General features: G+C 47.9%; 1 protein-coding gene, 1 long non-coding RNA gene and 2 other non-coding genes across 9 annotated transcripts in view; 1 reads left to right on the forward strand and 3 right to left on the reverse strand.

Annotated features, from left to right (window-relative positions):
- Positions 1–22,045, forward strand: part of LOC122368364 (intraflagellar transport protein 52 homolog) — a 32,406-nt gene that overhangs the window by 6,247 nt on the left and 4,114 nt on the right. For all 6 annotated transcript variants that reach the window (XM_043342239.1, XM_043342240.1, XM_043342241.1 and 3 more), the window contains 5 exons: positions 2,107–2,234; positions 2,746–2,839; positions 4,484–4,607; positions 8,036–8,180; positions 8,832–8,934. In XM_043342239.1, coding sequence (XP_043198174.1) covers positions 2,107–2,234; positions 2,746–2,839; positions 4,484–4,607; positions 8,036–8,180; positions 8,832–8,934 — 594 coding nt within the window. The remainder of the gene's footprint in view (positions 1–2,106; positions 2,235–2,745; positions 2,840–4,483; positions 4,608–8,035; positions 8,181–8,831; positions 8,935–22,045) is intronic.
- Positions 9,465–9,536, reverse strand: Trnag-ucc. The gene has a single exon. It is a non-coding gene; the product is annotated as a tRNA-Gly (tRNA).
- Positions 9,932–10,003, reverse strand: Trnah-gug. Its single transcript has one exon. It is a non-coding gene; the product is annotated as a tRNA-His (tRNA).
- On the reverse strand, positions 12,059–17,809 carry LOC122368368. The gene is made up of 3 exons (XR_006254234.1): positions 17,731–17,809; positions 14,436–14,567; positions 12,059–13,722 (listed from the first exon to the last, which is right to left on the reverse strand). It is a non-coding gene; the product is annotated as an uncharacterized LOC122368368 (long non-coding RNA).

Genomic DNA, 22,045 nt, shown 5'->3' on the forward strand with positions numbered 1-22,045 from the left:
GGTCGCCATGTCAAGTTCAGTTATACGGTATACCTCTATATAAACTTTCCCCTCTCGCCATTCTTGTAGCTTTTCTGCCATAACTTCGAAATTTGGTACACTGTATAGGTACCTAATGTATGGGGTTATACGTGTCAGCAATTCATGATTCTAACTGAGGATTTACATCTGATCTGAAGGCAGGTCAAATACGTGACCTCATCATTAGAAAATAATGAGAAATTAGAAAAAGCACGAATGCCTCCTGCTTTGAAATGGTTCGTCAGAAACGCAAAATATCTTTGGAGCCATGACAAATCAGCTCATCATTGCCAGGGACAGGGTGCAACTTATGGCGAGTGATGACTCGAAAGGTCATTAGTGGAAATGTCCATCGATGGCCACCAGCATTTTTTTCTACAACTTTTGACGAAGACGCGGTAGAGCGATGACAGCACCTGGAAGGTGTTCACTTTTCAGCTCAACAACACGGATCCATTCATATGCAGCAGGAGGTCCTTTTTCGATCAGGACATAACGTTGACCTGAGGTCGTTTTAACGCTATATTCTGAATGGTCAAATTTTAACTCATGTGACGCGTCTCAAAGAGATCAAGACGGTGGTGACAAGACAACATATGTACATACCTTACAAATTTTTACTTTAATGAAAAACAAATTCACGGAATCGAAAGTTATTGCAAAGCAGATGTTTCGGCAGAATCTGTCCAGTTAGCTGTTTGCCTTCTTATGGGCCAAACATAGACCTGAGATGAAATCTAACGCGAAGCTAGCGAAAGAGCGTTAAAAGAGCTATCGAATAGTTTTCTGCTTCACTGTAGCCCTTCTATTGGTGGTTTCCCAGTCGCTAACGTATAACGATACTAAACTAACGCTGAGACATGCTTTCGACCCCTGATCGATCTACAGGTTTGCGGAAAAAAAGAGCATGCTGCCCGTGACGAGAGAAAGCCGATGATACCCATTTACAAGTTTTCGGGTCATCTCAGGACTCAGGTCATCGCCAATAAGTAGAGAAACTCGGGACCTGCTAGAACTTGACGAATGTAAGTTGTGATGGTTTTTCGAGGTTCTGATTACGAATGTTATCTTAGTTTTGAACGAAGATGATGACTCCATGCATTTGGAGTAGATCAGGTCAGGTCAGATCGACCAGTACCTATGTAATAGTGGATGACCACCACCGATTGCTTCCTAGCATGTTATATGAATAAGCAACACAACTACTTCTTAAATGTTCAGATGGGCGCTAAGTTCAAAATCAGCTCCAAAAACTACCCTATCAATTAAAAGCACGTTATGAAAAAGTGAACTAAGGTCATCTTTATTTGAATCAGGGATATCGATTTATTTTAAGTAGGTGATTAACTCGAGCGCACCGGAAGTTTTGTTGCAATCGGCTCCTTTTTGCGCGACTTCTTTGCGAAAGCCCGAGACGGTTCCATCTGACTCCCTTTCCCCTACATGTGCACTGTACAGATAGTTGTGACGGTAGCCATGGGGCTGAGGCTAGTTTGTAGTTTTGTAGTTAGGTACTGATCCGACGAATCGACTGCGACCATTTTTTTAAAACGATCAGACGAACGCTCGGGGCAGTTTTGGCGCGTCCAATCCTTTGAGGGATAAAAAGGTATACTAGGATGGGGGCTACTTAAAAACATTGTTGTGCTGGTGTTCCCCGCCCACAGCTAATTGAACTTTAGGTAACTGGCTAATTGGCTTTAGGGAGCTCTTGAAGCGATTTTGAATCTGATGTATTTGTTGGTGTTGCTGACGCCTGCTTCACTGACATAAAAGCTAAAAAAGCATACTCAACATCGCAAAAAGTGGGGGGGTCGACACCCCCAGTTTTCAAGAGTGGGGGGGGGGGTCACGACCCCCCGACCCCCCCGTCGGCGACGCCCCTGGGTATTTCTCTACAGGTTTGGTTGGTATTTGGTTTGGTATCGGTATTCCGATGTTCCGTAACTGACATCACTAGTATGAGGATGACACGATTTATGAAATTCATGTCTCATATATCCTTATCTTAGCAGAGGCCGGGGATGCAGTTGACGACAACAGTGGGTTGGTTGTCTAAGTAGAAGTTGGTCTGGTCTTTTTCAGAACTCGAAAGGAGATGCTGCAAGGGGTGATCATATAATATTCAATGCATCAAAAGGTGAAGCACTTCAGTTATCAACTGGATTTAAGACACTGTCGAGAAAACTGAAAGGAAACTGGAAAATCACAAGGTAAAATCCTATGCAATAAACACAAAGTTAAATAAGTATTAATCTTTATTTGATTCTTATGATAGTCTGTTCCATATAAAGCTTGCGGTCGGAGTTCTTTCGGCAATTGCAAGGCCGGCAATTGGCTCAAATGGCTCATCAGTACAATAATTTGGTATTTGAATGTAATAGCTGTAACTATAGAAATCACGTACTGCTTTCTGTAGGGCACTTCGGCCGCAATTTTGATATGGAACAGAGTATATTATAGTTTCTGCTTATCTTGGTTACTTTAAATACGCTGCTATCTTGCAGTGATTGTTGCCTAATATTTTCTCGTAGTCCAAATTGTGATTTCTTTACCACTCTCATTTTCTTTTCATTTTTTTTTGTCGAAATACAAGCACATTTACATTGCGCATGTTTATATTATGCATATTTTGTTACCATGACAGTGAACCACGCTTCTTTGTTCACGTACTGCATCATTTACACTGATTTCGCGCGCCGCCCTGCTAACTCTGGTTCACAGCAACTCGGAGTTTTTGTCGACGGACGTGCTGTCCGATGCCCGCGTGCTGGTCCTGCCCGGCCCCACGGAACGGTTCACCGCCGACGAGATAGAGGTAGGTGCGAGCGGATCAGGCCGGTGGCAGAGACAGCGAACTAATGGTTAGCCGCAGTGACCAGCACAGGCTGTTGACGGTTGACGTAATATGGGATGGGCAGAGTGGGTACAGGCTGACTACGCTCTGGTGCTATTTATAGGTTCATTAAGTTTCTTTGTACATAGTTGTCCACTTTCAACAAGTGTCAGTGAACTTTGGATAAAATTGTCAGTGAATACCATTTCAATTTTTGATTATCGCCATCGATATTATGCCTCAAAGCATCAAAATAATCTCCATTCTCCAACTTTCTCAAGTTATTCCCACCACCTCGTGTGTTCTATCAACACCAATATGACAATAAGCACGATTGATAAGCCTCTGTTCATAGACTTGTGATGATGTCAATGTGCGATTTTATTTCATTTTGATTCATCAATGTCTTTGTTAACCCGCGCCGGGCCAGGGGGTGTTTAAACCCCATGCGGTTTTTCGCAGATATCTCAAAAACGGCGGCGCCGTTTTTGGCACACCTGTTCATGTATCTTTTCCGCACATGTTGTGAAAATTTCAGACCCAGGGCTTTCAAGGTCAGGTCACCAGGTCACGTCAAGTGACCTCACCTCAGAAAAAGTTTCAATCCTCGTCAGAGCTACAGTGGCTAAACGATCGCCTTGAAACTTTCAGCGATTGATAAGAGTAACAGTATGTCCAAAATTTATATCTCGGAATTTTGATACCGGTGACCTAAGGTCAGGTCAATTTTGCGACCTCTTCATTATAAGTCAATGGGAGAAAATTGAAATGCGCCTCTTGTGGACAAATGGTGATCAAAACCCTCTCAAACATCGGTTCATGGGTAAACAGGACACACTGAATCGGAAAAAATGCACCTGTGACCCTTCTGTGTGCCCCTGAGGTCATCTCAGGTCATGAACGGTCATCAGCAGTTTTTTGGCTACCTTGATAGAGACGTGCTAGAGCGATGAAAACACGTCAGATGTATCCAGCTCGATACGGATCCACCGATATGCAACATGACCCTTTCCGGTCAGGTCATGACCTTGACCTGAGGTCGCATTATTAAAATGACCTTTCAAGGTCAGCGAATAGTTCATTCGACGCGTCTCGACGAGAGGAACACGATGCTGGCAAAAGTAATGTCGTGGCTTGCTTGAATCAAAAGTTATTACTGAACAACTGTTTTTGGTGAAAACGGCTATTTTTACAGTTTTTGCTCTCTGGAGGCTAAACCGTTGACCCGAGGTCAAATCTGAGAGCAAAGTTCAGAAAGGTCTGTAAAAGGGCTATCGAATGCGCTTTTCCGCGGCGCTATAGCTCTATTGGTTCCCGAGCTAGTCGTCGGCAGTTTCCAAAATTGTTGAAATGGCCTACATTTGACCTTTGGTGACCTCTGGTGACCTGACCTTTGACCTGACCCAAAAAATGACCGAAGTGTTTTCGTCCTCAATTTGGACGTTCTTTCGATTGCCGCTTATCGCGTGTCGCTGCGTGGCCCAGGAGCCGAGTTAGACGGGGGGTGTTGAGACACCCCCCGCGGCCCGGCGCGGAAGTCGGCGCGGGTTAAGCAATCAAACACCAAACCGTGGTGTTGTGTCTCGGTCGTGTGTCATACCATCGTGTTCTTCCCTGCGCGTGCAGACGCTGAAGAAGTTCGTAGCCTCGGGCGGCAGCCTGCTGGTGATGCTGGGCGAGGGAGGCGAGAAGCGCAGCAAGACCAACATCAACTATCTGCTGGAGGAGTACGGCATGAGCATCAACAGCGGTCAGTGGCGGGCTCCGAACACGCCGGACGCAGTGCGGTAGTGGGCGTGGACGGACATTGGTGGCCGCAGAACAGACAGTGGCGTTGTTGGTTTCAGGAGTTTTATCGAGTAGGCGACGGTCGTCAAGTTAGATGTAAGTGAATCCTAATCTATAATCTAAGATTCGGAATCAGGTGAGCCCCTACGATTTGGACCAAACTTGGTCAGTGGATAGTACGTAACGTCCTGATTACGATGCACCCAAAATCTAAGCTCGGCCCGCCATATTTACGAAGTTACGGATGTTTGAATTTCAAGGTCATTCGGGAGAGCCCCTACGATTTCCGTCAAAATTTGTGTACGGACACTCTAGATGCTCCTCATTACGAATATCACAAAATTTAAGCTCGGCCCGCCATATTTACGAAGTTACGGAGGTTTGAATTTCAAGGTCCCCTGCGATTTCCGTCAAAATTGGTATACGGACATATTACATCCTCCTCATTACAAATATCATAAAAGTTAAGCTCGGCCCGCCATATTTTTCAAGTTATGGAGTCACAAAGTTACGGAATTTCAAGGTCATTCGGAGAGCCCCTCCGATTTTCGTCAAAATTTGTATGCGGACACATTACATGCTCCTCATTACGAATATCGTAAAAGCTAAGCTCGGCCCGCACTATTTCAAAAGTTACTGACGTTTGAAACTCACTGAAATTCAAACATCTCTAACTTTTGAAATAGTGCGGGCCGAGCTTAGCTTTTACGATATTCGTAATGAGGAGCATGTAATGTGTCCGCATACAAATTTTGACGAAAATCGGAGGGGCTCTCCGAATGACCTTGAAATTCCGTAACTTTGTGACTCTGTAACTTGAAAAATACGGCGGGCCGAGCTTAACTTTTATGATATTTGCAATGAGGAGGATGTAATATGTCCGTATACCAATTTTGACGGAAATCGCAGGGGCTCACCCAAATGACCTTGAAATTCAAACCTCCGTAACTTCGTAAATATGGCGGGCCGAGCTTAAATTTCGTGATATTCGTAATGAGGAGCATCTAGAGTGTCCGTACACAAATTTTGACGGAAATCGTAGGGGCTCTCCCGAATGACCTTGAAATTCAAACATCCGTAACTTCGTAAATATGGCGGGCCGAGCTTAGATTTTGGGTGCATCGTAATCAGGACGTTACGTACTATCCACTGACCAAGTTTGGTCCAAATCGTAGGGGCTCACCTGATTCCGAATCTTAGATTATAGATAAGGATTCACTTACATCTAACTTGACGACCGTGAGTAGGCGTTAGACAAGTCCTTACTGCTTTGACAATGCTATGGGACGTTGCTGGCTTTTAACCCTCGCCCATGTAGGGGGGGGGGGGGTTGGTGCAACCCCCCCCCCCTGAGGTTTTTCGGAAATAGTGCAAAAACGGCGGCGCGCAGCGCCGCCAAATTTTGGGTACCTTATGGGGCAAACCTTGCGCATCTTTTGATAAAAAAATTTGACCGGGTCATGTCAGGTCACGGAGTTATGACGTCACAAAGGGAACAGCCTCCGGCCGGATTTTCACAAACTGAGTGCCAACGCCCGAGGTTTCCTGCCGGTGGTACGGACATCGGTTGATGGATCGTGATGAAACTTCCCATGCATGTTGGGGCAAGTATTGGCTATCATATGGTATAAGAAACTTGACCGGGTCAGGTCAGGTCACGGAGCTATGACGTCACAAGAGGAACAGCGTCCGGTACTATTTTTGAAAAGCGCCCGAACCACTATTTTGCTAATTCTTGTCACCTCAATGGGAATATGCAGCAATATTAGCTTCTATAGGGAGCAAATGGACATCCCAAATCCAAAAATACAATCAGATTTCAAAAATTTAAATTTTGATTTTTCGAATTTCTGCCGCCGACTGTGACCTTGCCGACTTCCGGCGCTCCCAACGCGCCATTTTTAGAGCTAGGGAAACGAAATACATACCAAACGATAGAGAATTGATCAAGGAACACGATAGTGAAGGTTTCAAGTCGATATCTCCCACCGTTTTGCCGCAATCGCCGCGGAAAATTTGAAAAAGTCTATTTTTCCGAAAATTTGACCTTTGACCGGTCAAAAGTAGGTCAAATGTTGACCTAGGACCAAAAAATATACCACCAATCGCGAGATCTCGGCGAGAGCAATCCGTTGGTCTTTTCCGCTAAGCTCTACGACGCTCCGTTTTCAAACGCCAAGGGGGGGGGTCGCACCAACCCCCCCCCCCCTGCATGGGCGAAGGTGGCAGATCGCCGTTTACGGGCGAGGGTTAATTGTTACAGTTGGTATTACCACAGTTCTTTCATTATTGTGCTCCTCCCTGTGCTGCTTTAGCCCTCGCCCGCACATGCCATTTTCCCATCCTAGAACGCACATGGGGGGGGGGGGGGGGGTGGTTGCCACCCTCCGCGCCATTTCGTTCCTGTTGGAGATAGAGCTTAGCGGTAAAGACCAAAAAGATTCTTTGGGAAGAGACGAATCCAATGATACCCAGTTTTACCTTCTCAGGTCAGTCATTGACCTTCCAGGTCAGGTCAAACTAAAAAAAATGTTGCTGTTGTGGGTCACCGTTGCATATCAAGTGCGCTGCTTATCATATACCGATGACGATGCCGTTTTCTGGTGCCAAGCCAGCTAGAACCTCTTTGTCACACTACCCGACCAGGTTTTTGCTGCTGAGGTCATTTCAGGTCAAGTTAGGTCAAGGTCAATTATATGTGTATGTATGTCTGTGTGTGTCTGTGTGTATACTGATGTGTGCACCGATTGTTTTTGTGTCCATATTACATGAAATCATGATATGAGAAGCTTTTACCAAAAATGCAGTCAAAAAACTTCACAAAAAGTAAATTCCGCTTGCCTAAAACGCAATTATCTTAGATGACTTAGGTTGACCTTGACCCTGACCTTGACATCTGTACATCGTCGAACAACATGTTCCATGATAGGTGGGAGGTAAGACTGGCAAAAAAGGCCTAAATCAAGGTGTCAAAAGCTCACAAGGCCCATAGCCAACGCAAGATGTTGATAATTGGCCATTTGGGTCATGACATGACCTGAAAAACAAGGTCATATCTCCGAAACCAAAAACCATAGAAACTTGAAATTTTCAGTGGACATCAAGAAAGGATAGATGAGCAGCTTTACGAAAAATCAGCCTTCTAGCTCTAAAAATCTTCAGTGCAGAGCAGAAAGACTACCTGGGGGGGGGGGGGGGGGGGCAACCCCCCATGTGCGGGCGAGGGTTAGGGAGGCTCGAACTGATAGGGCAATCGGGCAATGAACTTTAAACACCCATTGGCGATGTTCATTGCTTACGAGCAGTCACTCATTTCCTATTGTAAACTTGCTCATCCGTCCCCACACGTCTATTCAATCTATGCTTAATCCCTTCAATACCCGTTCACAGACGCAGTGGTGCGATCGCAGTACTACAAGTACTTCCATCCGAAGGAGTGCTACATCTCGAACGGCATCCTGAACCGCGCCCTCAGCCAGATGGCCGGCAAGTCCATCCCCGGAATGGGTATGGATGACGACGGAAACAACACGCAGTGAGTCGGGAACTCGAAATTACAGTAGTGTTGGGTGACTGCTGAATGTTGATGAACGATTAAACGATGCTGCGTGCTGAGTTGATATATGGCCGAGATTGGATTCATTGTGACTTGCTGCAATTTGGCTAGCATGGCTGTTCAAAGAATGTACTTGAACCGTGCTACAGTTTCACCTTTCAGAGTAAGTTATGCTGCGATTATATGCAGCGTGGTAGGAAGTAGCAAGAGTGTTTTCGGTCCGTCATGACACACATGAATCATGATTTCGTCACACTGAATGCATATTAGCAATTGCAATATTTTAAAACAAAATTATCTATTTAATGGCCGTCCCGTTTCTCGTCCCGAATGCTTTGCTTCTTTACGAAGATGAATGCTTTGAAGCAATGCTTTTGAAGCCTAACAGTCTCGCTGTTGGTTTGCACTTTCCCGTCTGTTTGCCAGCCAACCCACGCGACGCTGCGGACGTGTAATCTGTGGGACTCTTTTCTCCCGCCGCAGGGCGCTTGCGTTTTTCGAGATCCCTTTGTCGGCGCTGGTGTGTGTATTGAGATTCTGTTGTGTTGGTGGGCCGGCTGGTGTGTGTATTGATGTTCCTTTCGCCCGTTGGTGGTGTGCGCATTGATATTCTGTTGTCTCTGGTTGCAGGGCGCTGGTGTACGTGTACCCGTTCGGGGCGTCTGTAAACGTGGTGAAGCCGGCCGTGCCGCTCCTCTCGACTGGCAGCGTCGCCTTCCCCGGAAACAGACCGGTAAGAGCGCTGACCAACCGGAGAATGATAGATAATTTTAGATGATGATAGATAGATAACGAAAATATATAACGAAGATAATTGCTGTCAAATTTAAGAACGAGTAGGCTATCTCCAATGTCCAATGCACGACGTGTTAAGTGCTTCGAGGCGCCTTAGCTTCGTTCTTTCTTAGCTTTGTCAGACTAAAGTAGACAAAGAGATAATGGTGCTTTTAAAACAGTGCAACCAATGGAAGTCAATGAAATCATTGAAAGCACCTCTCTGGGGAATCGGGTCGATAAGTGACAAACGGTCTGACATGCATAGCAAGGTTATCGTAGTCCCAAGGGTGGGTGCCTCGTGCCTTCACCAGGAAAAAACGGCCTTTCCTTTTTGATAAACGGGCTTGTCAGAATTTACTCTGGAGAACAGATAAGCAATAACAGGGGGAGGGGGTCGGTGAAGGGACTCGGGAGCCACTGAAAATAAATTGTAAAGAAGTGGCCGCTCTATCCAGCTGGTGGATAGTGAATTGATAGAAAATGTGATGCGATGGCCGGGAATCGAACCCGGGTCAACTGCTTGGAAGGCAGCTATGCTCACCACTATACCACCATCGCTGGGTAGTAGGGTGTCCGGAGACTTCAACGCTACATGCTTTTGATGTTGCGCTGACTTATGTCACTCATGGATAATGCGTATTGCATGTTTTCACCTTTGACGTTATCGCAGTCTTGGCAAATAAGTCCAGGGTGTCGGACCGAATGCCATGCATGCGGTGGCGATATTCCACAGTGCATGTGTTGGTGATTTTGAGCCAACACCTAACAGTATGCAGTTCTACGACGTAGGATGCACGCGCGTGCACCATGGAGGGAACTGCAGGACCTTACGATTATTGCTGACTAATGTGAGTGGGTTCCAATAGCAGAGACAGTAGAGTGTCGGCTGTCTGGGTCAAGCCGAGACCCCGCAGACCCGGAGAGTCATTGAGAGACCCAAAACCAATCTCGCCTGCCGTGACCCGGATTCGAACCGGGGTTATCGCGGCCACAACGCGAGGTCCTAACCACTAGACTATCACGGCGATGGCAGCTACTGTTGCTGTCAGTAAAACGCCTTTTGGGCTAAGAACGCGCGAGTGAAAGAGTGACCCCTGCACGTGCGGAAGGGCGAGAGGGTAGGTACCTACTTCCAACGGGCTCGTGCAGGGCACCCTGCTAACCGGTCGCTAACGATGTGCCAAATTTGGGTGCAATCGGCCTAGCTGTTCCCGAGATCTGAAAGCGGCATCCTGCATGTGCGCACGTGCAAACCCAGCCAGCAAATTTGGTCTGGGCTGTAGCTGGGTTTTCTCTGGCTAGCTCCGGTATTTGCTCCGGCCAAAGTACAGGCAAGGTCTGGGGCTCTACTGGAGCTGACACACGATCCCAGAGCTCGCCCGCACCACAACTGGACTTAAGCCGTATCAGCCGTGCCGTACCTCAACCGTACTTCAGCCATAGTAGGCCAGAGCAGCTACAAGGTAGCCGGACCTGGCCGGAGGAAGCCGGACTTGAGCCGTGTCAGGGAGCCGGACTTGGGCCAGACTTGCGGTCCGAAACCATACCAACTCGGGAGCGCTACGGCAATGGCTGGCTAACCGGAATAGAGCCATATCGACCCAAACCTCGGCTCTGACGCCGTTTCGTTTACACCAGCCGAACTCGGGCATGTCAGAGTTGCCGGGGCAAAATGGACTCGAGCCAGACCAAATTGCTGTCTGGAAACCGAGTCAAAACTGGCCTTTGTACGGCACCCTGCTAACCGGTTCCCAGCCGTGTACCAAATTTGAGCGCAATTGGCCCAGCCGTTCTCGAGATCTGGAAGCGTCCTCTGCATGTACGCAACACACGTACAGTAGCACCATAACCGTTGCATTGCACATAGGAATTAGGAATGCACATAGGCCTAGTGAATGTTTACTGCAACTGCATGCCTAGTTTCAGCGAAATCGCCTCAGAAATTACCGAATTATTTTATTGGGAACACATTTGATGCCTCTTCTTTTTGCATTTTGCACGTGCAGTGGGGTTCAGCCCGACCCCCACCAAACACGATTTGGCAGCACTGTAAAGACGTCTGCTGGGCGTGAAGTTTTCCCTTCACCATAGGGTTTACACACAAACTGGTCAAAGTTTGAGCCAGGATATACTAGTCTAAAAATGCAAAAAACGAACAAATTTGGGCATCAATAGATTCAGCATTTCATCGTGTGCCTCAAACCGTCCATCATTTGGCCTCAAAGGAGGTAAAAATTGCTCAAAATCGAAGTTGAAAAGATGCTTTCTGAGCACATAATCTGGTAGCAATCACGTGACCTGCTATAAGCAGCTTATCGATAATTTACAAACATAATTATTAATATGCTGCTTTAAACAACATTAATCATTCATTTTGAGCTTTCAGTACTTTAAATAAGGTCAAAACATCGCAAAACACAAAAGTTAATACAATAGTCACGTGGGTGTCAGGAAATGTCACAGGTGCGTCAAATTTGTGACTGGGGCTTTACTTTCAAACATCGGATCTACCTGTTTCTTATAGGTATCTTGGTTCAGCCCCCGGTCATTGTCATTGGCAGCTTCCTCCTCACGTGACGTCACCAGAGCTTGAAGTTTTTCCTTCACTAATGTTGAGCTATGGGAAAATCCCTAATTTTAGCCATTTTTCTAGCCGCATTATCTCAGGAACTGTGAAACTCAAATGAAAACTTCTAATGTCATTTGAAAGCTAAATGGATTACCTTATGCATCCCGGGTCAGTTTTACTGAAGAAAAGTAGAGAAGTATGCAAAATATGCCACCGAAAGAAGTTCTACATCCCATTGACTAGCGTTGCTGTGTTGCTATCATTGAAATGAATGTCTGGCAATAACGTTTTTGGTTACCGGTGATAATAGCTGTTGATTTCCATGAAAAGTCGCGGTATTCATGTGCATCGAATTAGCAAACACTTGTGGTTCCAGGGCATATAAGTTATATTTTGGCTGATGGTCGCTGGTGTTTTGTCGGATCACTTCGGTTGTAGAATGTAGAAGTGCATAACAATGCTGTACATAGATTCGATGCTGCTGATTTGCGGTTACATAGCTGATCATCAGTTAATTCTATTTTGATTGTATTTCCGATGCATGACATGCGAAAACAATCCCTTAAACGAAGACATCTATGACATCTGGCTTCCTCTATTACAATTCAAAACTGACTGAATGGATGGAAGCAGCATTAGGCAAGAGCACAGCCTTACAGATGAACATCAGTGATACGATGGAGTACATCTGGCTAGACAAACACCGGTCCGACTACCTCCAGACAGGACGGATCCTGATCTGTAACATTGTGCCGATCAGATGCGCCCCGCCGCTGTCGCCGGCAACCTAGGCAGCGGCACAGCGGCATAGGTCGATTCAATTTCAGATAACACGATATGTGAAAGTGCACACATGCACAGTATGCAACCAATATCAAACGGGAGGTTCGATGAATGTCACAGCAGCATAGCTCCATTCTGTCCGACGGTACGCTTTGTAACACTACGAAAACATACTCAGCATACCAGGGTACTCCCTCAGGGTAGCTTGTGCGCTACATTATTTGAGCACGATATGGATGTAGACTGCATTTACATATCATCAGCTATATTAACTGCAACGCGTTTCACAGTACTTGTACTGCATCATCAGGCAAATCACGAATGGCACACATTTGAGCATTTTCAAGGCACTTCAGCGAACACGTGAAACATATATGAACTCCGCCTCGAGCTGATTAAACAGGTCTAAGCAGGACTGGGAGGGGATCGTGAGTCCGCCGGCCGCACTGCGCAGTCGAGTCCAGAGCGTCTGAACTGGCGCGTCCTCAGATGCCATCGCTAGCGCGCCGAAGCTGGGGCCGCATTTTCTGGCGATGTAGCCGGCCAGACGCGCCATTGCACCTTCGGTGGCCGGCACACCAGTCTCAGCGTCCAGCGCCGCTGAGGGCGCAGGCGGTATATGCACTGTCTCGGCCTCCCGCAGTAGCTGCGCCCTCTCCTGCTCCGCCTCCTCCTCTGCGTCCGGGGCTGGCTCGTCAGGAACGGGCTCCAGGCTCTCCGTCCCCTCAGGTACTGAACTTCTTGGGGTGGCTCAGGGCATACCGCCTCCAGCACACCATCTGCGCCTGGTCGGCTTGGTCCTCGTCTGCCTCCGGCTCTCCCCCCGCCTCCACCTCCGCCGCTGGTACCGGGAGCGCCGCGGGTGAGCGACTCGTGGGCCCGTGACGCGCAAGCTGGATCAGAGTGAACAGGCGGAGGCGCCCCTTCACCTCTGTCGTCGTGGGGTTGGGGCTTCCGCCGCCAGAGCCGTGGATGTGACTGAACGAGCCCTAAAGCCGGTTCTGGGTGACGTGGCGGAGCAGCAGCTAGCAGTCCGGGCCAAAACGCCGCTGCACGTCAGCGAGCAGACCCCGCTCCACCTTCACTGTCACTACTAGACCCTTCTGGAACGGGAGGTGACCAGCTGAGCCGAATTGCAATCTCTCCACCTCTTCCACCAGCTTAGAGAGGGCGTCCTCCTGCCCGGGAGTGCCGGAGTAGCCTCTCCGCAGTGTTTTGGCGTCCCTCGGATGGCCGCTGTTGAGGACGTCCATGCCGCTGTCAATGTTGAAGAGGAAGGCTGTATCTTTCTCATTTCCGGGCATGTACCGAGTACGTCTGTGCGGCCAGACCGCACGAAGCAGACAGCAGCTCGTAGGCGGGCCGAACTTTCTGTCGCGCCATTCCGGAGACCTGACAACAAATAGGGAAAAAATGTGTCGGAGTTTCTCAATGTTGTGGCCTTTCACGTTACGCTCACGCTTAAATTATTGTCTTAAAGGATACGATGCGAGGCAATTAGGACGGCATAACATAATGCGTTTTTATGCGGCGCAGCATGACACGGCACACTCCATACAGGTAGAGGTTCAGCCACGGAGCGTGTAGTTAAAAAAGAAACAAACAAATAAATCCCACCCTTTACCCAGCAAAAACACTTAATTTATACTTTTTCTTGCAGAACAATATTGTCAATGGCGTGGACAAAGGGCATAACAAAAGGGCAGTAAGTATCATGAGCCTGTTGACGCTGCAGCACCCCTATAAAACAAATAATCGAGAACAACAGGCATCATGGTACCCATCTTTCTTTCAGAAACTGTGCAATCACTGAGCAACTCTAAATTTAATAAGTAAAATGGTATTTTCTCATGTGTAACTGACAACTGTACATACTTTTATTCAAGTTGCATTGAATCAATGCTTCCAAAAAAATAGTTTATGGACAAGAAAGCAACATGCATATTGGTCACTACTCACTAGCACGATTTTAATGCAGGTAAAATGTTTTGCCTAATGGTCTAGTCATCCTGTGTACAAAGCATGCAAGATTTATTAGTCTTCCAAACAATCACAGCAGTATTAAGGCAGAGCTAAGTCTGGAAAAGGTAAATGTACATACTTACACATTGATTCTGGGACCTGGTGTTTGAAAGCTGGCATCTTGGCATCCATCGACAGTCCACCTCTGGTGAGGCGAGACGTTCACCACCACAGGACCTTGGAGCGCAGAGCTGCTCTGGCTGGCCACGCCCAGACTGAAAAAAAAATACACATGCCAAATATGTTAGGCGTAATCATAATGGCAGAATTGCGCCAAAAATTTCAGCACAAGTCTCAGCCTGGCGTAATTTTGCATGCGCCGAATTCAGCGCATGGTGGCCGCTGAATTTTTCGGCGCACGGCTGCAGCAGAATTTTACTGTGAATGGTGGTCACCAAATTTTTCAGCACGCTGGTAAATCTAGCAGCAGACTCATCCTGCGAGCGGGTCTGAAGAGGGTCTGAACTTCTAGCCAGGGGCTTGTTTTATTGGGGCTTACATTTGCGCCTCTATGTTGTACTCTTAACCCATTAATGCCGCTTGGGTCATTAATGTTTCTTCTCAACTGAGGCACGTGACACTTTGAGGAACGTGCGCGTGTGTTTTGTTGGATTCGTGGGTTTAGTGACGAGCGTCGGAGCCGCATAAAACTGGTGTGAGCTGGTCCGCTGAAGTTTCTGGAGCCAAAGACGACGGGACTGCACAGCCGCCGGTCACTGGCAATGGCGCGCCGTCCCAAAAAGTAATATTACATTATGTTTTCACTTTATTTTCTGTTCAGTGATCGTCTAACTGACATCTAAATTTGTCTGAAAAGGGCATGACGTGTGTTTTTGCCCTTCTTGTCGTCCTCGGATAACTTTTTTTTTCTCGATAAATATGCTTGGGTCATAAATGACCCAACCGGCAATAGTGCTATCAATTTACTCGTGTGTTGAATACAATGAAAGCAACTGATGATTAAACGATTATTTATTTCTAGGGGTTGTGATCAGATCACAGTGGCGGATCCAAAGGAGGGGGTTCACATGGGTCACTCATGACCCCCCTTGGGGCCCGGGGGCACCACCGACCTATCAGGGGCATCACAGGCCTGACAGGGGCACCACAGGCCTGACAGGGACACCACAGGCCTGACAGGGGCACCACAGGCCTGACAGGGGCACCACAGGCCTGGCAGGGGCACCACAGGCCTAGCAGGGACACCACGGGCCTGTCAGGGGTACCAAAGGCTTGTTAGAGTCATCACAGGCCCGCAGGAGCACCATCGGCCTAACAAGAGCACCAAAGGTTTGCCAGGGGGCACCACAGACCTGCCAGGGCACCAGAGGCAGGCCTGCCAGGGGCACCATCGGCCTCGCAGGGGCACGCACCGGCCTCGCAGGGGCACCACAGGCCTCGCAGAGACACCTTGGGCTTGTCAAGGGCTCCATGGCCTGTCGGGGGCACTTCAAGCTTGTCAGGGGCACAACAGTCCTGCCAGGGCCCAGGGGCACCAACGGCCTAGCAGGGGCACCACAGGCCCGCCTGGGGCACCACAGTCCCGCCAGGTGCACCACAGGCCTAGCAAGGGCACCGCGGGACTGCCAGGGGCACCACAAGCCTGTCAGGGGCACCTCAGGCTTGCCAGGGCCTAGGGGCACCACAGTCCTTCCAGGGACACCATAGCCCTGTCAGGCCTATGGTGCCCCTGACAGTGTCATCAGGGGCACCAGAGGCCTAGCAGGGGCACCACCGGCCTCGCAAATGAGACGTTGCAAAGCATTGCAATGCAGTGCCTTAATATTGATTGGCTGAAACCGCTATACAGTATACATAATAAGGTATCTAGATAAATCGGTTTTCGTGATGACTCCTTATTTGTGACTATACTAATGCCGGTTGGGTCATTTATGACCCATGCTTATAACTCGAGAACCGGTGGAACAATTTTTTAAAGCTTGCACAGTTTTCTTTCTAGGACCCATGTGGCTAACATTTGTGAAGGACAACTTAAAAATCAAAAAATAAAAATTCCGGCATTAATGGGTTAAAGGCAGGGAACCCCAAACAGGTGAGTTTGTGTTGAACAGGTGAGTTGATGTTTCACAGCACGACCCCAGCTTTCAGCGCAAATGATGCACAAATTTCAGCTCAAAATTGCTTGCATTGAATTTCAGCGGGTGGTTAACCCGCGCCCTGCTGGGGGGGGGGGTGTTTGAACACCCCCCCCTGTGGTTTTTCGCGAATATCCCAAAAACGGCGGCGCGGAGCGCCGCCGTTTTTGGTACACCTTACCATACATCAATTCTACACATGTTGTGAAAATTTCAGACCAAGGTCATTCAAGGTCAGGTCACCAGGTCACTTGAAGTGACCTCACCTCATAAAAAGTTTCAATGTCTGTCATAGCTACACCGAGTGACCGATCGCTTTGAAACTTTCAGCGATTGCTAAGAGCAATAGCATGTACAAAATGTATATCTCAGAATTTTGATATCGATAACCTAAGGTCAGGTCAATTTTGCGACCTCCCCATTATAAGTCAATGGGAGAAAATTGAAATGCGCCTCTTTTGGATGAAAGACATTATAAACACTCCCAAACACCGAATTACAAGTGGTTTAGACACACTGAACTTGAAAATGGTGTCCGTGACCCTTGTTTATGCCCTGAGGTCATCTTAGGTCACGAATGGTATCTAACAGTTTTTCGCAAATAACTTTTGATAGAGGCATGCTAGAGCGATGAAAACGCCTTAGATGTGTTCAGCTCGACGATACGGATCGACTGATATGCAACATGACCCTTTCCGGTCAGGTCATGACCTTGACCTGGGGTCAAATTTTCAAGTTGACCTTTCAAGGTCAAGACATAGTTCATTCGATGCGTCTTGACGAGAGGAACACGATGCCGGTAAAAGTAAGCTCGTACAAGGCTTGGGTCAAAAGTTATTGCAGAAAAACTGTTTTCGAAAAAATCGGCTATTTTTGCAGTTTTTGCCCCCTGCAGGCAAAACCGTTGACGTTAGGTCAAATCTGAGAGAATCACTCAGAAAGGGCGTTAATAGGGCTATCGAATGCGCTTTTCCGCGGCGCTGTAGCTCTATTGGTTCCCGAGTTATGCGTTGGCTTCTTGGAAATTTTTGACATTCGACCTGGAAATCGGCGAAATTTTGCCTTCAATGACCTCTGGTGACCTGACCTTTGACCTGACCAAAAAATTGACCGAAGTGATTTCGTCATTATTTTTTGCGCTCTTTCGAACGCCGCCTTCCGCGTATCGCTACGTGGCCCAGGAGCCGAGTTACAAGGGGGGGTGTTCAAACACCCCCCCCCCCCAGCAGGGCGTGGAAATCCAGGACCCCCAGCAGGGCGCGGGTTAATATAAATATCATACCTACTGAACCAAAACTCCACCACAATTCAAAGAAATAACTAGCTTTTACCTCAAATCAACATTAGCACCGAGACTGATATATGTTTACATCAGGGGCGCCGCCACGGATTTTTGACTGGGGGGGACGGACTGACCGACTGAAAACCCAAAAGTAGACATTCTTATCGTGGCTTTTTCGGTCGGATGCATTCAACGTTTAAAGCAAATATGCCACTTTTAACATAGGGTTTTGAACTAAAGTAACAGTTTTGTAGCTTGAGCTGAGACGAGAACAAATCAGGAGCTTTTATGGCCCAACGATCACCCTAGCCAAATATATCGGTATCGATTTTAGGTTTGAAGACTGAAGTCATTCCCATAGATTACACTTTGTCATTCTCTTACCGAGGAATCCATTCCCTTACGGAAACATGCTAGCCAATCAGCATTCAGCTGGTTTGAACTACGTACTATGCTTGGTCAACGCGTAATCAGCTTCCGCTGTGGCAAAACAACTGGTTTGAGGAAAGTAGTTTAGATTATTTAGGTATTTCCTTAAAGTAATGGCTATTGACCGCATTCTCACCGAGTACCAACCTATATACACATCTGATGTCCGATTCAGTTTGACACGGCAAAGCCGCATGTTCCATCACGTTATAATTGCTGATGTATGCCACTAATATGATCGATAATGCATATTGCATAGGTAATGCATATTGCATACCCGCGTGGGGGAGGGGGCGTTGTATAGGTAGTCACAAATCTCTCTTTTTGGTTTGTGCACGAATCGACGCGAAGCGCCGCGAAAATTGGCAAAAAAACATTAGGCAAAACTGCTCCAAAATACGAATTTTGCAGCCCGTGTAACAAGCTTGATACCAGAAAAGCTTAGGTCAGGAAAACCAAGTCAAGTAGTCAAGTCGCCTCAAAGTTTGGTGGTCCTGTCAACCGTATAGCTTGTTTCTTAGCAGCTGGAAATTTAGTGTAGCGTGACTGCAGAAGTGTGGGGTCGGAGCCGGAATCAGTCGGAGTTGACTGTTTTGGCCAGTTTTGGCCAGAGTCGGAGTTGAAGTCTTCGAAAATGTTCGGATTTTGACTTCGAGGTCGGATTGGTGTAAAGTCATGTTCTTGGCTGGTTAGACGAAATATATTAGGCCCGTGTTCGGCCAGTCGTGTTATACGACACACGTTGATCACGATATCAAAAATCGGCAGTTCCGCGATGACAGGTCGGATAAGAGCTGGATATTTTGTTGGCCGAGGTGGCAGGGGTCAGACCAATGCATGTAGGCCCACACCCCATATACCAGTATCTAAACCTCCTGGACCCTCTCAGATTCAGCACCGGCCGTTCCATCTCTTCCATCCTCATCCTCAGGACAGTCAAATCCTTCTCCTCCACGCCGCAACCCCCTGCTCCGGGCTGGACGGGCAACTCTATCCCATGCGGGAATGGCTCCACTGGAGCTATAGTCCTTTGCCGGGTGCAGTGAGTGCCAGTGGGCTGGGCTGCCTGTTCAATTGGTCGGGTTCATCCCAAGTGGCTCACTGGGGTGGCTGCCCCGACCAATGTCTCCCACTAATTCTTTCATACTTATACGGCTCTGAAATGGTCTCATTGGACCGAAGGGCCTAATCAAATTTCGATTAGGATAACAACCAGTAAAACGCCTTTTGGAGCGACCAACGGAGAGAACGAGAGGGTGGGGTGGGCCTTGCACGTGCGAAATTGCGAGGGGATACCTCCAACTAACTTGTGCACTGCACCCTTCTAACCGGTCCCTAACGATGTGCCAAATTTGAGCGCAATCGGCCTAGCCGTTCTCGAGATCTGGAAGCGGCACCCTGCACGTGCGCACGTGCAAAATGGGTCCCAACTGACTTTTGCACGGCACCCTACTAACCATGTATCACCGGTCCCTAACCATGTATCAGATTTCAGCACAATCGGTTCAGCCGTTCTCGAGATCTGGAATCGACCCCTGCATGTGCGCACGTGCAGCAGCACCCCAACTGTGCACATGGATATGTATTGCCTAGTGGGTATACCTACCTACATGCCAACTTTCAGCGCAATCGGCCCAGTAGTTGCCGAGTGTTACAAAACTGACACCTCTTCGTTTTTCACGTGGCACGTGCATATGGGGTCACTCACATGCATCGGGAATAGTCCGATGCTCGTTAGAAGGAATGAATCTAGTGCTTCCCTACAAAAATTACCGCATGTAAATCGGTCAAGTGGTTGCTGAGATATAAGCCTAGCAAAAGCGTGACCACGGCATACTCAGAAATTTCGTTAACCTACGAAAGATTACGCTCGCTTCGCTCGCTCCGTAATGAGTTTGGGGGGGACGTCCCCCTTCCATTCTGAGAGTGGGGGGGACGCGTCCCCCCGTCCCCCCCGGTGGCGGCGCCCATGGTTTACATTACATTTTTCCCATTACCAACAAGGTCAAGTTTACGTGAAAGTAGTAAATTGTTTCACTCAAATTTTGATGACGTCAATTCTTTTTTAAAGATATTCACAGCATTGACAAAAACATGGATTATTTGTAAATTCAAATTGCTAATTAAATAAAGGTTTAGAATTAAAAGAAAACACAAAAAGCACCACATAACTGTAATAAAATAATAAATACGTCATATATTGTAAAAAGTATCCTCATGCTAAAAGCATGCGCCAGAGATGTCTTTGCTGCGCATTATCCGTCACAAATCCTGGGCTGCCAAATGACCATACCCTGTAAGTCAATATACCCTGGTGGGGTTGACCCACATGCATCGAGTGCATCCGATGTTTGGTAGAAGGAATGTAACTACCCTGCAAAAATTACCACATGTAAATTGCCCAAGCGGTTGCCGAGATATAGGCTTCTTAAAATCGCCACTTCTGCAAAACAGCTTGAATAGCCCTGGCTTTTCACGTGCTACATGCCACGACGGTCACCTAGATCCAGCAAGAGTAGTCAATTACGGAGCAGAAGGGATGGGGCTACCCAATATAAAAGACCGCAGGCCAATCGGCCCAGCGGTGGCTGAGTTATAAGCATCTCAAAAGCGTTACAGGCCGGGCCGTGCCTTGCCGGGTCGGGTCGGGCCATACTCACCAGTATAGCGCCTTTGGGGCGACTAACGGAGCGAGCGAGGGGGTGAGTCTTGCACGTGCGAAATTTCGAGGGGGTACCTCCAACTGACTTGTGCACGGCACCCTACTGACCGGTTTCTAGCGATGTGCCAAATTTGAGCACAATCGGCCCAGCCGTTCTCGAGATCTGGGAGCGGCACCCTGCACGTGCGCACGTGCAAAATGGGTCCCAACTGACTTGTGCACGGCACCCTACTAACTGGTCCCTAACCGTGTACCAAATTTGAGCGCCATCGGTCCAGCCGTTCTCGAGATCTGGAAACGACCCCTGCACGTGCGCACGTGCAGCAGCACCCCAACTCTGGCACATGGATATGCAGTGCCTAGTGGGTGCCTACCTACATGCCAACTTTCAGCGCAATCGGCCAAGTAGTTACCGAGATATTGCAACAATTACAAAACTGACACCTCTTCGTTTTGCACGTGGCACGTGCATAAGGGGTCACCCAAATGCATCGGGAATAGTCCAATACTTGGTAGAAGGAATGAAGCTACCCTACAAAAATTACCGCATGTAAATCGGTCAAGTGGTTGCTGAGATATAAGCCTCGCAAAAGCGTCCGCACGGCCGGCCGGCCGGCCGGCCGGCCGGCCGGCCGGCCGCTCATACTCAGAAATTTCCGTTAATCTAAGGAAAGACTACGCTCGCTTCGCTCGCTCCGTAAATACTCATACATCCATGCTCATGCTCTCATGCTGAGATTTTTCATTGATATTGAAAAGACTCTCTTGGCGATTCGCGCTCGCTCGTAATCACCATTAAGAAATAACGGGTGTTCATAAATCGCTGCCATGTGATCAAGCTATTGTGAAATGACCAGTCCAAGGCACTTTACCAGTAGAGTCCTTAGAAGCGGCCTTGGTCGTAATGCTTGCCATAATGTGTACGGCTTGGTCGTGACCGTTCTCTTCTGCCGCCATACTAAAAAGTGGAAGGATAGACGTCACGGCCGACATTATTGTTATACCTCGATAGACAAGTTCGTAGTTCACGACACTAAAATAATCCACAATCGGCTGTAAGCTGACCGTTGTCCAGAGGCCGTGGTTGCTGAATCGGCTGAATTATTTTGAGACGTTATCGGCTTAAGAAAATAAAACACTATCGGCCTCCCTTGTCATGGAATGTGGTCTAGCCCATCAGATAAACGCATATGATACCAGTGTGAATGGGAAACTGGAAAGCAT

The sequence above is a fragment of the Amphibalanus amphitrite genome, unplaced genomic scaffold (assembly GCF_019059575.1).
Source record: "Amphibalanus amphitrite isolate SeventyFive unplaced genomic scaffold, NRLGWU_Aamphi_draft 000942F_arrow, whole genome shotgun sequence".
Taxonomy (NCBI): Eukaryota; Metazoa; Arthropoda; class Thecostraca; order Balanomorpha; family Balanidae; genus Amphibalanus; species Amphibalanus amphitrite.